This window comes from Pteropus medius, unplaced genomic scaffold, assembly GCF_902729225.1.
Source record: "Pteropus medius unplaced genomic scaffold, Ma_sr-lr_union100, whole genome shotgun sequence".
Classification (NCBI taxonomy): domain Eukaryota; kingdom Metazoa; phylum Chordata; class Mammalia; order Chiroptera; family Pteropodidae; genus Pteropus; species Pteropus medius.
The window spans coordinates 8,546,670-8,569,616 of NW_024351730.1; the positions used below are offsets into that span (position 1 = coordinate 8,546,670).

At 41.4% G+C, this 22,947-nt stretch overlaps 1 protein-coding gene across 2 annotated transcripts in view; it reads right to left on the reverse strand.

Moving 5' to 3' along the window:
• The window catches only part of LNX1 (ligand of numb-protein X 1), a 101,042-nt gene that overhangs the window by 18,306 nt on the left and 59,789 nt on the right, over positions 1–22,947 (reverse strand). For both annotated transcript variants that reach the window (XM_039845200.1, XM_039845201.1), the window contains 4 exons: positions 11,917–12,158; positions 11,254–11,406; positions 6,762–6,964; positions 3,989–4,360 (listed from right to left, as the gene is read on the reverse strand). In XM_039845200.1, the coding sequence (XP_039701134.1) occupies positions 3,989–4,360; positions 6,762–6,964; positions 11,254–11,406; positions 11,917–12,158 (970 nt within the window). The remainder of the gene's footprint in view (positions 1–3,988; positions 4,361–6,761; positions 6,965–11,253; positions 11,407–11,916; positions 12,159–22,947) is intronic.

Here is a 22,947-nt window from a genome sequence, read left to right on the forward strand (position 1 = left end):
TCTGGGGTCTGGCACCCAGGGCTGCTGCTGAGCAAGCTGAGGTTAGGACTCTACATATGTAAAGTCGGTCAAATTTAAAACAGTTGTGGCTTCTCTGTAATAGCTTTTCCCTGAAATAATGTAGAGAGGCAGAATGTGTGGTACTGTGGGAGAAAACATGACCAAAAGGACATGTTGTCTGAGAATTTCTTTGTAAGGCAAATATGATTCATGGAGTAAGTGCAAGGGCAACGAAGCCAAGGATTGGTTGGAAATTTCAGTTTCCGCCTTTGAAGGGTACTTAGTTTAATGCCTCCAGCCTGGTGTGTGTTAAAGTATCACATAAATAAAATCCACCCTCGAGATTGCCTAACTGGGTTTTCCCAGAATTCTATTTTTTTCCATCTTTTCCAACTAGCTTTGCCCATTTTTGAAATTTCTCTTCCTCTGCTTATAAAGCACATTGGCATTGTTTAGTAAGCAGGAGAATCTTTTATGAAGTCCCACTGTTAGGCAAGATTTTATAAATTAACTTTCTCGGGGGAAAAAAATATCCTTTTCCATTACTAGTCTATAAAAGTAGAATATCATATGTAATCATATTTAGAATGCCAAATTTTCCAAATGACATGAGTAAGGGAGTTTTTGTTTTGCCTGTTGCGAAGTGTAGTTGGCACTATCTCTGGAATGCAAGTTGCACTGATCGACCTGCAGAGGGAGTTAGCAAGTGTTATGCACACAAAAAAACTGATATCTAAAAGTCTAGTTTTCAAAGAGGAAAAAAAAAAAATCATGCTTAGAATTCAGTTTCTTTGTGAAGAAAAACAACAAGGGTTCTTCCTTTTTCATGGGTTAGTGTTTTTATAAACATTGTCTATTTTCTGTTCTCACTCATTGGCACACATAGGCTGTAACCACCTGCTTAATGCTGGCTTGACTGTATTCGAGATCAGATATGGGAATATGTTCCAAACTCTGTGAGGCCAGGAATTGTATCAGTGTTGTTCCCTATTGTACTACATATCTTTTGGCACATAGAAGATGTTCAGCCAATAATAACTGAATGAATTCAAGGGGACAAAAAACAGAGATCCTATCTTGGGGACAAATAGCACATAAAAGTAAGTTTGGTGCTTCTTTGATTTGATGAAAAAATCCCTATGAGATGAAATGTGTAAATTATATTTTATATATTCATACATTTTTATAATTTGACTCAATTTATTCATTCAACAAATCTGTATTGAGTGTCTACTATTGCCAGGCATTTCTCAAAGTGCTTGAGATAAAACAGTCTACTATATTATACCATATTATATTGGCAGGTAATAATAATTAGTTGGTAGAAAAACAAAGTAAAGTAGATTAGAGGATATAGAATCGAAGGTGGAAGATGCTGTTTTAAGTGAGATTGTCAGTGAAGGCCTCTCTGAGGAGGTGACATTTGAGGAGAGACCTGAATGAGTTATGTAGATAATTGGAAGATTTCTTTCAGTCAGAGGGACAGCAAGAACATCAGCCTTGAGGCGAAAAATTCTTGAAATGTTTGAGGAGTAGAAGGAAGGCAATGTGGCAGAGCCTGGGTAAGCAAAGGGGAAAATACTAGAAATTTTCCCCTTTGCTTAGGGACTGAAGTTGAAGAGATAACTAAAGGCCAGATTATGTATGTCTTTGCAATTTTTAATCTGAGTATCTTAAGACACATCAGAGACTGAGTGCAAGAGAGGGACATGATGGGATTTACTTTGTAAAGTGGTCATTCTAACTGCTGAGAGCAGAGGTAGAGGATCAAGTGTGGAAGTGAGGAAACCAGTGAAGAGGTTCTTATAGTGGCCCAAACCAAAGTGAATAGTGGCCTGGCTGATGGAAGCCATGGAGGTAGTGAGAGGTGGATTGTGGGAGGGGGATGCTGAAGACAGTAAAGATTCTTTTTGGCCCAGGTAACTGGGTAAATGGTGGTGCCATTTTCAGAGACAGGAAAGACTGAGGGAAGAGCAGGTTTGACGGGGTAGAGGGCAGAGAAGCCGAGCATTCAGTTTTGAACATTAAATTTGAGATGCCTTTTCGACATTCACATGGAAAAACCAAGCAGGTAGTTGGGTATGAAGTGCGGTGTTCAGAGGAGAAGTTGGAGCTAGGCATATGAGCTTGGGAATAGATGACATAAACTCCAGAAGAGAAACGTTCTTTGTAACTTTTCTTTTGTTTTCTACATACGTGACCTTGTGCCCTGCTGGGATGATCCATCAGGCTGAGAATCACCTTGGAATTGGGACACCACCAAGAGCCACAGTTCAGGGGACAAGGCATCATGTGAGCTCCCTGTTTTGGTGGATGGAACAAGCAGGTTAAGTCCCCTTTTAACCTCTGCCTCAGGTTGTCTACATTTAAAATGACAGCATCACCCACCATTTGGTTCTCCTCAAAGAAATGAGATAAGACACACACAATAGTGAAAAGAGTTGACAACACCTGGAAGAATGCCATGGCTGCAACCCAAGGGTAGGGAGATTTATTTGTACTTAGATAAGTCCTTGAGGGCACACTGTTTTCTGACTGTCATCCTACACAGAACTTGGTACAAAGTTCAGTCAACTACTGATGCTAACTCTGTTCTTAAAGTCGCTTCTGTCACTAAGTGGAAGCTGATATGACGTGCCAGATACTTGCAAATATTTCTTGCCGCTAACCTTGCCCTTTTCCCGTTAGCTCTCTACTGCCTCCAAAAAGATTTTTCTAGAAAATCTTGTCACTTCCTTTCTTAAAGTCTTCCAGCGACACCCCATGGCCTTGGGAATAAAGTCTGAGTTCCTTAGCGTGGCTTGTAACACTCTACATGATCTGGCCCTTGCCTATCACTCCTGCCTTATCTATTGCTGCTTTTTATGACATACACTATGCTCCAGATATTAACCATTTCCCTAGCATATTTTTAGTGAAATGTTCTTCTGTGTTGTATCTCCTTAGAATGCCTTTCCCTGCCTCATCCACCTAGAGAACTTCTGATCCCTCAAAACCCCAGTTTAGGATCTTCTTCCTCTGCAGAATTCCTAGGCCTATCCAAGCAAAAATTGCTTCTTTATCTGTATCAGCTCAGTGCATAATTTCTCCATTATGCCATATGACAGTCATTTAGAAAAAGTCCATGTTCCCTATTAGATGTGGGCTCCTTTGACAGAGCAGTTTGAGAGTCATCATCTCTCTGTTCTCTGCACCTAACCCAGAGCTAGGCTAGCAGCAGAAACTTAATACCTATTGTTTTAATGAAGTGAATGAATTGTTCAGAATATGAAAAGAACAAAGCTTGTCCTTCTAAGAATAAAACTGGCAGCTCAGTGAACATTAGAAAAACCCAGGCTGACCCAACCAAAGTCAACAAGACGCATGCTGGGGCTTGATGACATTACATTGGTTGGAAAGTGAATTAGTTTGAACCAATGTCAGGTTATTTGAAACTCTATTTGCCTGAATGATCAATAATTTACATACCTCTCCTATGAGGGGACTTCCTCTCAAGTTTATACTTGAGTTTCTGTGGGCTTTCCAGGGGGCCTGGACATAGCCATGGAGACAGGGCTTAGCCTTAGCCAGTCCTACAGTGGGCTCTGTCCACATGATCTCCAGAGATTACACACACAGCTTCTTATGGTGGTTAGTGCAACGGGATGTCTTGGATGTGTCCAGAATGTATCTGAAATGACCTACCCCTGAGTCTGCGATTAACATACAGGGTACAGGATGACACAACCCTGCTTACCTTGAGTGATTTTAACCTGGTGAGCTTGCAGGACATAACCCAATGTATTTACTTGCATCAAATTGGATGGGTAACTCCCAGGAATGTGTGCGACCCCCAAGACACATCATTTGCTTGAGTAATGTTCTTACATGGCCCTCTGATCTTTACTCCTTAAATGGGAGGTGTCACATGTGGTGGTAACAGGGTGGGTGGTCAGGGTGATGAGCACTCCCGCTCATGCTGAGAGTTTTAGAATGAACTGTGACCTACCTGAATTAGATGAGCTGCGCTTTCTGGGCTCCCGAATCGAAGGTCATGTCCGTTGATGGCTAACACACGATCGTTCTCCTCCAGCTGACCGTGTCTGTCCGCCACACCACCATCCAACACGTTAAACACGAATACCCCTGGTTCGTCAACCTTGCGCACCAGCTTTATTCCAAGCTGCTCCTCAGGGCTGCGTTTGTTGAGAATCACATGGAAACTGTCATCCCGGGGCCCGCAGGGGTCCAGTGCCTGTCCGTTGCTCCTGCTTCGGAATTTCTGCTCGCGCAGCACAGTCAGTCTCAGCATCCTGCAGGGCTGCCGCAGCAGGCGCAGGGCATAGTTGTGAGGTACATTGCTGATGTCCATCCCATTGACCTGCGGGGAGGGAACCCAGCTGTCAGCTCCATCTGCCACAACCCTCCCTGGAAGGCCCAGGCCCACACAATCCCCAAGACCCCTCCATAAGGCCCCTCTGCTCTGTTACCTTATCCTATGTCTAAGCATCCCCACCGTCCAACGTTACTTCACGCCCTGCTCCCACTGCGTGTCACCTGCACCACCTTTTCAGGTCTTTCTCAGTGGACACCATTTTTCTTCAACCTTGTCCTTACGTGGGCCCCCCAATTCATTTATACAATCCCCTAACTCTCATTTCTCTTGCCAAATTTATTTTTTAGTTGGGGGAGGTGGGAAAAAGGAAGAAAAAGTAGGAAAAGGCTAAAGAGAACAGAAAATTTTCCATCAAGCTCAAATGACTACATTAAAGTGCTATTCAATTCAAACTGAGTTGACATTTTCTTTCCAGAAATCTCCAAATGAATTTTTCTCTCTGAGTCACCCATATTAAAACTTCCAGGCCCCGCTACTGTGTGTGCGTGTGTATGTGTGTGTGTCTGTGTGTGTGTCTGTGTGTGAGAGAGAACAGAAGAGAGATAGACATAGACATAGACAGAGAGAATGAACCAAGTTTCAAGGTGGCCTGCAAGGTCTTTTGCCCATGTTCTCAACAAAACAAAACAAAAATCTCTCCAGTTTCAAACAAACTAATGTGAATAGAAGTTTCTAGGCTCTTTTATTGAAAGACTGGATCATTTTATGATGCTACTTAAATGTCCTCAAGCTCAACCGTCTCTTTTGTGCCTCATTAAGGATCTGCGGGACTGAGGCTGCTCAGGGCTTCCTGGTTTTAATTATCCTGGCTAAGCAGGCCCAGCCTTAAGGCCACGGCCCCTAGTGGTAGTCACTGGTCTGGAAGAAAACAATTTCATAGCAGCACTGCACTCTGTGCTCAAGGAGGGAGGCTCCGCAGAAGAGAAACAATCTTCTTGAATTTCTATGGTTTGGTAAGATTTCCTGAACTTGCAGCCAATTGTTAGAAGAGCTTTGCAGTGAAATTTTAAAAGCCCTTTCTGCAATGTACAATCCCTGGTTCCCTGCTGCGTCTTCAGGGATGGAGGCTCCCTCCCGCACAGATAAGGCTCACCACCTTTGCCCATGCACAGGTGAGCTTAAAGAACTCACTCTGCTCTATCTCCTTATCTTGTGTCTTGTTTTCCCCCTCACATCCAGGCCAAGAGAAGGTCAGGGTCGCCTGCTAAACAGTCCTGGCAGCCCTTTTGCCTGCAAGAGCCAGTTGAAGGCCATAAGAATCAAAATGTTTTATTATATAACCCTCCCAGGCTGCATAGTTTTCACTAGAACTGAGAGGATGCCATGCAGAGTGTCACCAATTACACCGCTCTCTGTACCTTGAGGTTGATGGGCCCTGCTTTGTACTCCACCCTCGAAGGCCAGTGAGAATTTCAGTGTTTCTATGATGACTGCTTTAAATTATTTCTCCTCTCATCCCAAAGAATAAGAACTTCTGGCCAGAGAAACAGCTCATGATGTATCAGGAGCTGGACCCTCGGCAACCTAGAAGTGATGGGATGAAACGGTCATCTGAATACCATATAGAAAATAAATGACCAGAGCGAGATTTCTTGTCACTTTTGGCACATGCTTGACTTCTGTCTGATAACAACTCTTCCTTTATCTTTTCCCTTCTTCTGAAAATTCCTCTCTTATGTCCTTCCCCTCAGTCAAGCCTCAGAGGAGAGTAATGCCCAAGGCATTCTGTTCTACTGCCTGTCTCGCCTGTAATGTCTGAGGGTTGGTGGGGAAAGCTTAGGGGTTACTTTTTTTCATGGAGAGCCATTAAGCTACAGGAAATTTACTTTAGAGTGGTGTGTGAATGTGAGTGATTAGATAAAATACAAAATGTTCCGTTAATCTACTCTAAAAACAATTTTAAAAGATATATGCTTGTTTTATATTATTTTATGTTATTGTTACTTAAAGTAGGAGAAAGGAGAGAGGAGAGAGCGGAAAACAAGAGAGAAGAGGAGGTAGAGAAAGTGAAGGGGGAGGACAGAAGAAGCTAGAGGAGAGAAGAAAGAGGGAGGAAGAGAAGACAGAGACAAAATGACGTAGAGACAGAAAGAAATACTTGTCTCCAGAGAGAAAGGTGAGTGAAAGAATGAGAAAGACAGGGAGGGACAAAGACCAATCTCAATTAAATTGCAAATCTCATATTAAGAGCACATCAACATAGTAATTGTGGCAAGTGACTGCTCCACATTTGTTTTAATATTTCATCTATTCATGCATCCATCCATCCATCCATCCATCCATCCATCCATCCATCCATCCATGTATCCACCCATCCATCCAATTATTTGCTCTGAAGTGATTTTTGTTAAGCCCCTTTCCATGGCCCTACGGCCACAGTCTCTACCTTTAGTATGATGTCTCCTGGCAGTAGCCGGCCATCTCTGGCAATCACCCCATCACGATAAATGTGCTGGATAATGATGTGGACCAGTGGAGTTTCGCTGCCTCCCACAAGCCTAATGGACAGGCTTTCATTGGGATCCACTCGATTGATCTTGACGCTGGTAATTTCACCATCTGGAATCAGGTGATACAACCTTGGAAAGACTAAAATGCACCAAGACAGTATTTATTTAAGACGCCCACCCAACGGACATTTCCAACCACTCTTCTTCTTGCCAAGCTTTGGTTTCAGCCAAACTAAACTATGCATTGTTCCTCGGACATGTTTTCCATTTCCCTGCCTCTGTGCCAGCGAAGTTTCTCTGCCTGGAATGTTTTTCATCCTAGGACTAAACCCAATTTTTCCTTTAAGCCTGCATGAAATGATCCCTTCCAATTAAACTCTGCACTGATCCCTCTTTCTCTGCTCTCTCTAACCATCTCATTTTCCATAAGGCTTTATATTTCTCATGGCACCCAACCATCTATTATTATAGATGCCTGTTTCTTATATCCCCATTGGACTCTAAGATCCTTGAAGACATAATTTCTGGCTGTTCCATAGATCTCTGCATACAAGAGGTTTCAGCCGATGTTTACTGAGTAAACAGGAATGAATGAATAATGAATGAATGACAGGTCTTTACGGAATAGACTGCGTTTTTATTGAGGGATAAAATAGAACAAACCTGCTCTTCTGCCCTGTCAGATCATTTTGAAGATTTCTTCCTGAAATTCCTGCTTTTCAGGCATAAGGACTCACCAGGCCTTATTACTGGACACTGTTGTCAATAAAGTCAAACAACCTGATTCATGATCAGATAAGAGGCCCAGCCCTAACTAGTGGCTTTAAGAGGTTCTTTCAGATCTGCCTGAAACACACACTCAGAGTTAAAAGGACACTCGGAGGTCACCTAGGCTGGCGTTTTCAAACTTTATCTTTTAACTGAGGACTTTCCTTTCTCATAAAATAGTTAATGCTCTCTCTGTCCCCACAAACAGAAGACCTGCTCCAGTGATTGTGCAACTGGATAGCAAGTCAAACTTTTATTTTACAAGTGAGGATATTCAAGCTCGGAGATGAGAAGTCATGTGACAGGTTAGAGGTCACAAAGTTAGGTAGCTCTCAGAGCCAGATCAGAATCCGGAGATCCTAATGACCCATCCTCCTGTCACCTCCCTCAGGTTTCCTTGGAGCCAGGGGTTCACAGCAGGTGAGAAACCCACAGGGGACTTGCCCTGTAGACCTATAAGCTGGTATCGCTGACTGGCGCTGCTCTCTACTCCAGTTAGAACAGAAGTGCACAGAGGTGATACCATCAAATGTTGGCTGGGCTACACCCAGTTTGGTGGAAGGAGCGCTCCTCCCGAGTTGCCTGAGACTTAAGTTTGGATGTGGAGTATGGAGATGCTCTGTCTCCTAGCTGCTGACAACTGCCTCTGCCAGAAGAGTCTCCTTAATTATGTTATCTGGGAAGATCAAGACTACAGGCTTGATTCTGCATAATGCACTCTTTGTGACTATTTTCAAAACACATGACCTTAGTCCATTTTCCCTAATGAACTATGAGTTCGTTAGCGGGTACTCAACACTCTAGGAATAATACAAAAAGAATTAAAGTAATTTTTGAGTATTGTAGAACATGATAAACAAGCAATTTAGCTGCCAGAGGAAGCCAGAAACATTGTTAAGTGTTGGGCCTTAACCTCCATTGAGATTTAAAGTAAGTGACTGACTTTGCTGTGAGGCTGTGGGCGGCCGTCTTAATCTGTCAGTTCCTGGTGCTAACAGCACTAGGGTTATTGAGTTCAATTAATGTTTAAACTACTCTGATTACATTAAGTAGGGTACACCACAAGCATTTGTTGCAACAGATCTGGTGACAAGGGAATGGAAATTTAAAAAATATATTTTGAGTAAATAAGGATTTGGAAATAATCAAAGCTGCTGATTTTCTTTCTCTCCTCCCCCTCCTTTTCCACTCTCTCTCCCAACAGATTTACAGAAACCATACTCCCAAAACTAAAACACTCAAGGATGTTGATTCATAGTCCAAAAGGACATACACAGTCACACTTTAAATGAGGTTCATTAGAGCTTTGCCAGTGAGAGCCTAGTGACCTTGGAGAATTAACGTAATTTTTAAACTGCCGAACTTGTGTTTTTCTGGAAAGAAATAAAATTGTTCAATATTTTGTCTTCACTCAAGGACTAAGGGATATAATATTATTGATTAGGAATTTATTATATGCTGGGCACTGAGCTAAACAATTTGCACTCATAGTTTTTTGTTCAGTCCTAACAATCCTATGAAATAGATAATTATTATCTCTGTTCTTTTTAGATGACAAAACCCCAAAGCTTAGAGAAGTAACCTGGCCAGGGTCATGCAGCTGGTAAACACTACTAATATAAAAAGGTGAGATAAACCATACCGTGAGAGTTTACAGGACGTCACTATCAGCTTCGCTGAATCTGAATGCCTCACCCTATTCCACAGCAACATTTTCCTGGAGCACCTAAGGAAATCCATTCTCTCCAACTCTAAGCCTCCTGCACACACAACACGGCTGCCATCTTCGCCTTCCTAAAACATAGCTGCAATCCTACAATAACTCTCTACAAAAGCTTTCAGGTATATTCGCTGTTCCAAATTAAGTCCAGACTCCTAAGTGACATCCAGGACCCTCTCTGATATGACCTTAACCTTATCTCCCACTACTTTCCAATGGTCAAGATCTCAATGCCCATCCAGATCATAAGCCAGTCCTTAACTAGGGATTATACTGCCCAGGTGAAAGTGACACTGCTATCCCTATGGCTGCCATTATCATTTATTTATACCTCACTCTTCATGGCATTTTATATTATTCTTTTTAGTCTTGAATGAATCCCTTGAAGCCAGGAACTGGATTTTATAGTCTTTATACAAAATTACAGAGCCTAGGTTACACATAGTAACCTCTTGTTAAAGTTGTTTCTGCAATAAACATGCAAATAAATCTAATTCAGGCAGGAGAAAACTATGTAAGAGTGTAATTAAGGAGTCTTTAAATAAGAGGAGACTGATGGAAAGGAAGTTCTAATCTTTTCACTGATTCATTGCACAAAATTCATTGAACACTATTATGCACCAGATATTGTTTGGCCTTGAGAATACAAAGGCTCAGAAAATGAACCCTTATCCTTACTGGCACAGTTACAACGAAAAGTGATCGTTGCTATCTATAATAGAGATACAGGTGCTTCAAGAACACGAGGACTGAGGGAATCGGAGAGAAGGCAAAGCCTATGCTGAACCTGGAAGGAGGCATTGGAATGCCAGCTGAAAGCGATTGGGAGTGTAGGCTGAACAACAGCATGGAAGTGAGCAAAAGACAGTATTTACAGGACTGTAATAAGTTCAGGATAGTTAGAGCAAGCAATGTATGTGTGTGTGAGTGAGTGTGTGTGTACGGGTGAGAGGTGATAAGTAAACAAGAAAGGGTCTTATAAAATGACTAACAAATTCTCTGAAGGCATGCTCAGGACAGTGGTTTGAGCTCTACCTTCTGATCCCTAGGAGTGAAGGGCACTTAGCCAGTGGTTAAGAGAGTGGGCTCTGGAGCCAGAGAACCGGAGTTAAAATCCTACATCTGCCATTTTCTAGCTGGGTGACTTTGGGCTAGTTACTTAATCTCTCTAGGTCTCAGTCTCCTCATCTATAAAATGAGCTTGACAGTCCCTTAGCACTGTTGTGACTTCTAAGTGACTTAGAACACCACTTGACACACAGGAAAAGCTCAAGTTTTTTGTTTTTTTTTTTTACTGCCCCAAAGTTCTAACATAAAATGAAGGAAATAGGGCAGTATTTCCTCAACTCCATTTATACTGGGGAAAACACAGAGTATCTAAGATCCAATAGCAACTTTGCATGGATTCTAGAGTGGCATTTCCTAGATTCAGCATTTAACAAGGTAATTTGGGGCAAGCTAAGTAAGCTCCCTATGCCTCAGTTTTCTCATCTGCAAAACAGGGATTATAATAGCAGCTACTCCATATGGTTGTTATGAGGATTACATGAGTTAATGCATGGAAGACACTTAGAACCACATATCATACATAGTCATAATGAGAATAAATACTTACATAGCATTTACAGTTGACCTTTGAATAACATGGGCTTGTTGTGTCAGGCACTGTTCTAACTGCTTTTCACTTATTGACTATAATTATTCTTTACATGTATTAAACTAGTATCTGAAGGTAAGGGTTCCAATGCCTTTTCCCTCAATCTATATAAACAGAGAATAATAACTTCTGCTTGTGTGAGAAGTAGGCCAATCAAGATAAGAACTATTTTATACCCTTGAGAAGAGAGCTGTCATAGAAGGTAAGTGCTGGTCAGGTGGTCATGACCCGGAGGTCATTCTGGAAGGCCAGCTCTTTCCCACCCTGCAGAGAGTTCATTTACCTTCAGGGGCAGTGGCGTTTTCAGAATTTTCTCTGCCCTGGTCAGTTTGGTTGGCAACTACACTTCCACTCTTTGTTCTTCGAAGGACACTCAAAGCTCGATTTATTTTTTTAAAAGATCTGCTTCTGATGGAAGATCGCTCAAAGGGCCGTGCTGAGAAAAAAAGAGATGAAATGGTAGCTACACATTCATAGAAATCCTCCTTTCTATACACGTCTGGTAAGGTTTGTACAATAAAACATGCACGGTGATTACCTCTAGGTGGTAGGATGATAGAATTTGCTTACATGTATTTTCTAAATTTTCTACTGTAAAACGATACGGCTTATTTAAAAATCTATGTTCTTTTTTCCTGGGCTGGACTGACTATAGCAGCACCTCTCTTGAGCAGCACGAATGGGAAGGTTCTGATACTGCGGGAGTGATGAGTCATTAGGTCTAGCTTCAACCCCTTTCACCAAGTCAGATTACACACGTTTTTAATGATCTGAGGTACTTGCGGTTTCATTTCACTTCGGAGAATTGGACATTGGGTTGCTGCCAAAACTATCAGAACGATTTCTCTTTAAAAAAACATTTTAAGAACTTTCCACAGTGAATATTCCACAGAGAGCCATCCCAAGGCAAGGAGCCTATTCCCGGACAACCACCCATTTGACTCACCCCTAGTTCGGTGGCTCCGGCCAAAGTCCAATGGATTGTTTACTGGCTGACCATCCTCTGCTGTGGACACGTAGGCAGGGTTGTCTAGGCCAGGCTCGTCAGTCATTAAGGAGATGGTGGCAGCTGCAGAAACCTCTGGGGAGAGTGTTGCTGCGGTAAGGCTTGCACAGCCGTCTGGACAGCCATCGTGAGAGCGCCTCTTTCTGTCTTTGGTCAGGCCATAGTGGGAGGCACCTTTACAGCTGTAACAAAACCAGTGCATGTGAGAAATGGCTTTGGCTTTGCTCATTATTCAACAAGGCTTCTTCACATAGGCATGCTTGCTACACTGGGAATTTGAGTTGCTCACCCCTATATCCACCTCTCTTTTCACATGTATATACTCATTATACACTTGCCAACCAAATGAATTGAAAATTCGAGAAGGTAGTTATCAAAAGATGCTTATTGCATTCTCTTAAAGCACTTTCCACAGTGAATGCAAATTTATGAAAGTTATCTCGGTATCTATGAGACTAGGTCTTGAGGCTGGTGATCTTCGACTATGTAGACTTGGTAATTCCTTCCTGCTGGTGTTTATTTTGACCATGAAAGCACTTAATCACACTTTCAGTCTTTTCTTTTGCGTTTAGCTCCCAAAGCATTGAACATAAACACAAAGCTCCTCCTAGAGTCCATTTTTAACAGTCCACAGAAACAGAGTCACCATCACCACAAAGCCACAGAGGTCTTCTCAGCATTGCTCTTCTACCTCTGGGCTGATCTCAGAGCAGCCAGGACAATGGGCTGGGGCTCTCATGTACTGAAAAATTTCATTCCTTACCATGTCTTCTAACACTGGGAGGGTAAAACAACATTCATGGTCCTAGAAAAACCCAACCACAATTGTCTGTACCCAGTCACTATCTGTATTAAAGAGCAGACCCACAGGCCAGCGGATTAAGGTTCGAGTTGATGTAGGTCCACATTTGCTATAAATATTCTTCCATGTGCCACTGGACAAGTCAGTTCAGCTCTTAGGCAGGGTTTTGGTCATAACATGGTGGTAATTTAATGATCTCATTGCACTGCGGTGAGGAAGTGGCTGCAGATAGCCACACCAGTTTCCATTGTTGTTGTGAAGGCGGAAATCATATGAGTGAGCCCCTTTAAGAAGTGGCCATTTGCATATAATGAATGAGCTAATTATTATCAATTATTTTTATCAATTCATTCCTGAAAACTTTATACGGTTGAGCTATTTTACGTACTTGATCTTAGCCAAAAGGCAGAAAAGTGATGAGCTAAATAATCCAGTTGAGAGTCTATATGAAGTGATGCTTTATGTTCTCGAAAGTAAACAGAATCAAATGGCAGTCTACAGTCAATTTGCATATAGGATTTACATGGCTCAGAGAACCACAGAGCTGGTGGATAGAAGGGCGTATTGTCTGGATCAGAATCCTTGCTCTGAAATTTACCCAGCTGTGTGATATGAGGCAATTTCGTTAACCTGGTTAAACTTTCTAATCTGCACATATATCTTGGGTCGCCGTGAGGTCTGGCTGATATTAAGTCTGGTCAAGAGTTAAGGTCCTTGCCATGTTGATAGTAAGTTCTCAATAGATTGTAGGTACTTTCATAATTCATCCATTCTAGAATGCTTGGTTTTTCTTACTTTAACATCTCTGAGTTTATGATGCATGGGGTCATGCAGCTTCTGTTGTCAAGCCTCAGTCATGATGCCACTGCCTGAGCACGGCAAACATGGTCGCAGGTATCCATCTTGTCATTTCTATTGACTTGCATCAACTCTTGGTACTATGCCATTGAGCTTGTCATTAGATGGCTTAGAAAAGATTACATTATGATTCAGCATTGAAATGAAAAGTTACTGTACACATAAGAAGTCTCAAAAACAGCACTGGCATGTAAATTTATCAATGAAGTAAATATTCATCATTAGAAGGAAGATAGAGATTTCACATTTTCCCAAAGAGACAAGCAAATGCTATATTTGCCTAGAAAGAAAGATATCCTCTCAAGGAGATGAAAAGTGATGTTACATTTTGTTACTGAGATCATTCAAAAGAATTGACCTATTTCATGCCAAACAATACAACGAGAGGGCAAGAGAGGTCACCAAATTCATCTGAATGGATTTCTAAGCCACGAGTCTGATGTGACTAATCCACACATCGCAGGGATATCTTTAAAGGTGTTTGAGATAATTTAACAGTGGCAGATTTAAAACATTTCTTGTTTTAAATATGTTTTAAACTATGATGTTTCTTATAATGAGTGGCATCTTTGATTTGATGAAACGTGGTTTTACTATTAGTAGAAAAGGACTTTGATTATACAACCCTACATCCTCACAGCAGAGAAGATGAAACAGGACTCTAGCTTCTAATGCTAGTCTTTCCTTCACTAAAAGACTTCAAGCTCCCAGTTTGAATTGATGAGGTTTTACTTTTCTGATTAGTTACTTTGGCTTGGAATTGTTCTGCTTAAAAATAGCAAAGTGGTTGATATGGGAAACTCAAATTGGAAGAAGCACTGCGTGATGGAAAAAATAAAAGCCAGCATGCATTTGAGCAGCTCCAAAGTCATAACTACATGAGTGGAACACTTCAATGCAAGCCAGCAGTATTTGGTTAGCAATGCATGAGAAGGAAGTTCCTAGACTATTTAGTTGGACTGGAAAGTATCTTTTCTTAAGGCAGCAATGCCCTTGCCCTTAACCATGCACTCTGCCAGAGCAGGAAATGAATTTTCCAATCGGACAAATGGCTGGCAAAGGCACAAGCCATGGCTTTCTGGGGGGACATAGCATATCCTAGTGGAAAAAAGTGGCATCTTATTCTGCTGCCACATTTGTGAGGAGGATTAAATATGTTTAAATATTTAAATATTTAAAACATCTGAATCCCAAGACTATACCATTAAGAAATTATTGCTGTTTTAAGTCCTTGGAGTTCCAAAGACACATTTGAGTCCAGGTAAGGAAAACCTCATAAAATGGGTAAGTAAGCCTTCCCTATGGCCTCATATCTCGGCTATCCTTACAACAGCTGGAGAGGATACAGAATCTAGATTCAAACGTTCAGACTCATAAGCCTTGGTAATAAAGGTTCTGCTAAAGCAACTCATACTTGTGTAATATTGCTTGCTCCAGTTTCTTGGCTTAGCTTGAATCTGAGGCATAGAGTGATCTATGAAGGTAGTAGCTTGTACTTACTAATTGTCTTTTTTTGTGTTGACTAATACTGGGGCCTCTTGATTTACAAGCACAAAAGAGGGAGGAGAAGGAAAGAGCTGATTAGCGCTGGCCAGTACAGGAACATACAGTGAACAAAGAACGCAGGATTTATGCTCAAAGCAAGCAGGATTTATTCTCTTTTTCAGTTATCCTGAGCACTAAGTACTCTCAGGTGGTGATGGGCGATGGCCATGAACTTGAAAGACGAACATAAGGAACATGGAAAACCATTTTTCAAACAAACCATGCACTTTTGATATGCTGTCTGTTCAACAAAGCCACTCTGAAAATTGTTGTGGGTTTTTTGTTGTTGTTATTGTTGTTGTTAATAACGAAGATCCTGAATTCTGAGCTCCTATCTCAAAGTGAGCAGAGAGGCAAGTCAGTCTTGATATAAGAATGTTGACCTTGGTATACCATGGAATTTTTGTCTTATTTGCAAGGGTAGGGGGCAAGAAGAGAAAATAAACCCGCTTTTTACAAAAATTCCATGAGTTCACTACTAACGGAAGTTGACCTCAAGCAGGATGGACCCCAGGCATCATTTACAGAGCTCTGATGGGGTGTCCTCTGCCGAGTTCAGCAAATCAGGCAACACGAGTGAGTTTGCAGGGGAAGGCTCCCTTCTGACAGTAAACTACCCACTTATGGTAGAAGAATAAAAGCCGTTCACAAGAAAAGGAACCTCAATACCCTCATCATAACAGTCTGCGTAACTACACAACAGTCTGGGTAGCTAACTTCCTTGACATTCCTTCTCTCTCAGTTCACTTCTGAATTAGGTAAATGTCGAGTCTGCTCCTCACATTGAGTTCTTTAATTGCCCAGTCTGATCCTACTTTAAACCAGGCTTACAAACTCATATGCTAATCAGGTGAGGAGAAGAGGGAAGTCAGGGTGGGTGGGGTCCATAATGAGCGGTGTTTCAAGGATGCAGCTGCCGGCAGACTGCTGAACACTGTCTCAAGAAGACCAGCCCGAAAGCAATTAGGCAAGAAAAATAAAAGACATCTAAATTGGAAAGGAAGAAGTAAAACTGTCACTATTTCCAGATGACATGTTATATATAGAAACTTTTAAAGACTCCACCAAAAAACTTTTAGAACTAATAAACAAATTCAGTGAAGTCGCAGGATATAAAAGTCAATACAAAGAAATGTGTTGTATTTCTATACACTAATAATCACATATCAGATGTAGAAATTAAGAAAACAATACCATTTATAATTGCATCAAAAAGAATAAAATACCTAGGAATAAATTTAACCAAGGAGGTAAAAGATCTGTACTGAAAACTTTCATGAAGACATTGATAAAAGAAATTAAAGACACAAATAAATGCAAAGGAATTGAATGCTCATAGATTAGAAGAATTAATATTGTTAAAATGTCCATACTCCCAAACTAATCTACAGATTCAATGCAATCCCTATAAAAATGCCAATGACATTTTTCATAGAAATCGAACAAACAATCTTAACATTTGGATGGAACCACAAAAGACTCCGAATAGCCAAAGCAATCTTGAGAAAGAACAAAGCTGGAGGCATTATGCTCCCTGATTTCAACCTATATTACAAAGCAGTGGTAATCAAAATAGTATGGTATTGGCATAAAAACAGACATATAGATCAATGGAACAGAACAGATTTCCCAGAAATAAACTCACACACATATGGCCAATTAATTTACAACAAAGGAACCAAGAATATACAATGGAGAAAGGACAGTCTCTTCAATAAGCGGTATTGGGAAAACTGGACAGCTACATGCAAAAGAATGAAAACTGGACTACTATCTTACATCATACTCAAAACTTAACTCAAAATGAATTAATGACATAAATATAAGACATGAAACCATAAAACTCCTAGAAGAAAACATAGGTGGCAAGCTCCTTGAAATCAGTCGTGGCAATGACTTTTTTTTGGATCTGACACCAAAACAAGGGAAACAAAAGCAAAAGTGAACAGGTGAGACTACATCATACTAAAAAGCTTCTTCACAGCAAAGGAAACCATAAACAAAAACCATCAACAAGAAAAGGCAACCTACAGAACGGGAGAAAATATTAGCAAATCCTATATCTGAGAAGGGGTTAATATCCAAAATACATAAAGAAGTTATATAATAAGTAATTAGCAAAAAATAAACAATCCAATTAAAAAACAGGCAGAGAATGTGAATAGACATTTTTCCAAAGAAGACATACATATGACTAACAGATACATAAAAAGACGCCCAACATCACTAGTCATCAGGGAAATGCAAATCAAAACCACAATGAGATATCCTTATACTTGTTAGAATGGCTATTATCAAAAATACATCAAATAAGTGTTGGTGAGGCTGTGGAGAAAAAGGAACACTTACACACTATTGGTAGGAATGTAAAATGGTGCAGGTACTATGGAAAACAGTATGGTGGTTCTTCAAAAAATTACAAGTAGAACTACCATATGATCTTACTATGTAATCCAGAAATTCCACTTTTGGGTATTTATCGAGAGAAATCAAAAACAGAAATTCAAAAGATATCTGCAGTCTCATGTTCATTGTAGCATTATTTACAATAGTCAAGATATGGAAGGAACCTAGGTGCCCATCAATGGATGAATAGATCAAGGAAAGGTGGTACATATATACAATGGAATATTACTCAGCCATAAAAAATAATGAAATCTTGCCATTCGCAACAACATGAATGGACCTTGAGGCATTATGCTAAGTGAAGTAAGTCAGACAGGGAAAGACGAATACTGTATGATCTCATGTGTGAAATCTTGAAAAAAAAACAAACAAGTTCATAGAAACAGAACAGATTAGTGCTTACCGGAGGCAGGGGTAAAGGGAGGGTACAAACTGGGCGAAGGGTTAAAAAGTACAAACTGCTGTTTATAAAATACATGAGTCATGGGATGTAGTGCACGGCATGGTGATTATAGTTAATAACACTATACTGCATATTTGAAAGTTGCTAGGAGAGTAAATCTTAAAAGATCTCATCACACACACATTTTTCTAACTATATATGATGATGGACGTTAACTAGACTTATTGTGGTAATCATTTCTCAATATATACAAACTTCGAATCGTTATTTTGTACACCCGAAACTAATATGATGTGTCAATTATGCATCAGTTAAAAAAAAGACAAGCCCAGTGTTGCTGAAGTGAGCAATTTGGAAGCTGAAATCCAGTTTTTAATGTGAAATCTCTTGATTTTAAACGTTGGCAACAAGTTAAAGATTTTTAAGACCATTGTGTTGGCCAAACAAAACACATCTGTAGGCCAGATCTATCTGAAGGGATAACAAATTCCAACTTCTGGGAATTAAAAACAAAACAAACCCAAAAAACAAAACCAAAAAGATGCCAGTGTGGTAATTCAGACTGATTTCCCTCTTTTCAGTCCTCTAGGAAGCAGCACTACCATCTTCTTACTTTTCCCCAGGCTCCCCCGCTCCCCACTTGTGTGAAGATGTGTGCATGTGCATGCATAGGTAAAATGGCCCTAAAGGGGGTTACCTTTCATTATTTGCCCTAGCTCCATTTCTGATCCAAGTCAGAGAATAAGACTGAATTCTCAACTGTTTGTCTTTTACTCCTGGGAGAGCTAATCACTTGCCCAAAGCTATTATATAATGGAAAAGGAAGACATTCGACCCTAATGGATGTATTCACTTTCAGGCAAAAAGAATCAGGATTTAGGGGACTCTGGAGGAAGCAAGTTTCCCTGCCAACAGCTGGGTCTTGGGCTCCAGCTGCTCCACTGAACAGAATGAGTGACTCTGAAACTGCTCAAAGCGAGTCCCAGAGGCCAGGCTGTGAGATGGTGTGACAGGCTCTCCTTTGTGTTCTCGAGCAAGGCGACTAGGAGACAGGCTTCTGGGAGTCTCAGGAACCCACCGTGCTCCAGCTCACAGAAGGTCTTTGTCAGGGTGCCCAAGGGTGGGCCTCAGTCATGCATTGTCGGCTTCCAACTCCATCTCCAGGGCCACAACCCTGATCCCCTCACACCACACCTTCGTGGCTTTGCAGCACACCCCAGCCTATCTATCTCCCTGCTGCTAGTCTTCCCCGCCCCACCCCCATTCCAAAACATCCCAACCACTCCAACATCTTTTTACTCAAAAACTGCTCATAGAAGTGTTTCTCACTGCTTACAGAATCGAGTCCTCATGCTGACATTCCGGCTTTCCCTGATCCGTATGGGTCATGGCCTCACTACAGGCACGCAATACATGCCTACATCACTACAGTACGGCAACCCAGAGAGGGGTTGGGATGAGGACAGCTTACATAGATTGGCCTGCTATGTGCTGTGTGTTATGCTTTACATATGCGGTCTTCTTTTATCCTCCTGACTGGCCTGTAATATTAAACCACCTCCACTTCACAGATGCGGGTATGGAAGCTAGAAAGGAAGGAAGCCTTGTTCTGGTTCACAGAGTGGGGCTGGGATTTGAATCTAAGCTGTGGGGTTCCATGCTTTCTCCTCTCCTATAGCCTGGCCTGCAGCCTGCAGCCTCCCCTGCACTCCAGGCTCATACATCAAACTGCTTACTCCACGTCTTCACTTATATGTCTCATAGGCATCTCAAGCTTCTCATATCCAAACACCCTAATCTTGCTTGCCAAATCAGCTCATCTGCAACTTCCTCGTTTTATTAAATAGCACCTTACATCCATCCTGTTGTTCAGGCCTGAGACCTCAGAGTCATCTCTGCTTCCCTTCTTTCTCTCGACACCCTAAACATAATCCAGCAAGATCTATCCAGGATTTAACTGCTTCTCATCACTTTCACTGCCACCACCTTGGTCCAAGCCACCATCATCAATGTCTGGATTATTGCAGCAGCCTCCTGAGAGGTTTTTCTGTTTCTACACTCACTCCCCTTATTTATTTTCAACAGAGCAGCCAAAGGATCCTTTAACAATAACTCCCCATTTTACTAAAATATACAATCCTTACAATGGCCCACAAGGTCCTGTTACTTCTGCTCTTATCTCCATCCCTCACTCATTCAGCCCCCTGATGGTCCTCACACTTGCCCAGCATGTTCCTGCTTTCGGGTTTTGCATTCTGCTGTTGCCCTGCCTGGAATATTTTTTCCCCAGATGCCGTTCTGTTCCTTCATCTCCTTCAGGTCTGATTAAAATCTACTTTCCCTGACCACTCTATTTAAAACAGCAGCTGCTTTTCTGACACATCCCATCCCTACTCCTCTTCTCTGCTTATTTTTTTCTCTATAGAATGCAAGCTCCCAAGGGGTGATGGTGGTGAAGTCTAGTTCCATAACTAAGCCAATAGAACCAAACTTTGCAACCTTTATCCCTCTAGGATCAAGATGACTTCCTCATATCGGTACCTGGGGAAGAGTTAGCTCATGGATTTCTGTGTCACTTCTGGCCGATGGTCTAGCCACATCAGCTCTGCCTCAGTTGACTGGTTAGTGCTGGGCATGTCTTTCTCCATGGGGCATAAGGTACTGGACAGAAGGGACAAAGCTTTGCTTTCCTGGGCACCTCTCAGAGGGTCTGCATACCGTCCATTACCTCTCAGTGCAGGCACTCAGCAAACACATGTTAAACTGAACTAAGCAGTGGCCACTCTGTTGGTGTTCTGTTTATTGAAACTACCAAACTGGGAGTTGATGGATTCACCGACACAGTCCTGACAACATATGATTATTGCGGTTGATTCTGATGCTGATGCCAGTCTCCTTTCTCCCTCATGATTTTCCTTTTCGTTTTTCTACATTTCAGCTCAAGATGAGAAAAATGGAAGAGGAAAAGATTTTTTTCAATTTCTTTTTCTTTTTTCACATACTTCTCTAATAACGTAATAGGATTTTATTTGATTTGTGTTCCACATATAGTAGTTCTAAGAATAATGATTACCATATATACTCTTTTGATAGATTATGCTGGTACAACAGTTTTAAGAGTGATTTGAATAACATTTTTTCCATCAGTGAACACTGATGGGGGACCTCTTGAGAAAGAAGGCACAGCAAAGTAGAAAAGCCACAGGCTTCAAGTTCAAAACATCTGGTGTGAATCGTAGGCCTGCCACCTCTGAGCTCTGCGACTTCGAACAAGTTCTTTAATTCCTCTGACCCTCGTTTTCCAGATGCAAAATGGGCACAATAACGTTTATTGATTGTGAGGTTTAAAGATTCATGCAAAGTGCCTAACGGTGCCTGGACTATAGTAGTAATTCAGAAAGCAGTAACTAGCATAAGTATTATACATCAGGCATAATGTTAGATACTATGGATGCAGAGAAAAATACTGCAGTGTTTGCCCTCAAGGAAACTGACATAAAAACAGCAAAACTTCCATACCACATTATCGGAAAGAGATAGAAGTACAAGCCAAGTGTTGGGAGACCTCAGAGGAAGGGGCCACCCATCACTCTGCTTGGGGTCATCAGGGAAGGCTTCTCAGAAGAGGTGAAATCTGAACCGAGTCTAGGAAAGTGAATGACACAGTCTAGCAATCTAGGTGTGAACGCCATATTCAAAGGCTCCAAAGATATGAATGCACGGTAGGTGCCAGAAATACTGGATTTAGCACAGACTTTGTCCCAAGTGACACTGATGGGAAAAGAACACAGCCGAAGTAAGACCAAAGAAGAGAAATACTAGAGGTGATGCTGGGAATAAAACCCTGGACACCTGACGTTACCCACTTCTGGGGTTCAGTAGGGCTAAGACATGCCCTTGGGGGCAGGAGAGAAGTGGGTATTGAGAAGTCTGATGCCAACATGGGACAAGGTAGGAAGGAGGAGGAAGGAAGAAGTTGACAATGGAAGGCTGAAAGTCACCCCCCAGAGACTGTGACCATCGGTCTGAAGTGGATCGCCACTCCCACACCACCAGTCACCCACTTTTGCTTCCTTAGCACTTAAATCTTTAGAAATTATTTTGTATGTTTATTTGCTTATTTGTTTCCCATTTAAATGACTTTCTCCCTTCCCCTTCCTCCCAACAGAATATAGCTTACATGAGAGGAAACGTCTAACTTGCTTTACCGCTAAACCCTCACCACTGTGCAAACAGCACTCATTGACTCGGAGTCAGCCATGTGTGTCAGAGCAGCCTGAGAGAGAGATCCTGGGAGTAGCTACGTTTTTTCTTGCTCCTTTTATTAGATGTTTTCTGTTTATATTTTTAATTGTGCTGTTTATATTTTTAATTGATATGTTTAATCATTGCAGGCTGCCTTGATTCTTTTCTTTTGGAAGAAGGCAGGCTATATCTTTTCACTAATGTTTCATGACATTTTGAATGCAAAGCATTAGAAATCTTTATTGTATATAAGATAAAAATAAATGCATCAGTCGTCGTCTTCCAGAAACAGTCCCATATGAGCCCCCGAGCCCACCCTGGAGCAGGACCCACCCTTGCTAATTAAGTCCTGATCATGTTACTTGGAAAAAACTCAAATAACAGTAATACAACATCTATCAATACGACTTCTCTGGTTTTCAGGCAGTCTGATCCCGAGCACAGGACCCATTTCAGGAACTTTCTGAGTTCGGATTGGATCATTACTTTCTGCATTTCACTCACTATACCTGCAGCTTCTTAAATGGTATCTCTTTGGTATAAGAACATTAGGTAAAGTCATTCTTCCTTGTTTGGATTACTTTTTCTCCCCCTCTAAGTTAAAATCCATGTTCCCTGGAGTCAAATTACATGGCCACTCATATAGCTAGTAGAAAATATACGTAAGAAAAATCATTAGCATGTTTGTGTAGTCATGGATGAAGTAAACATC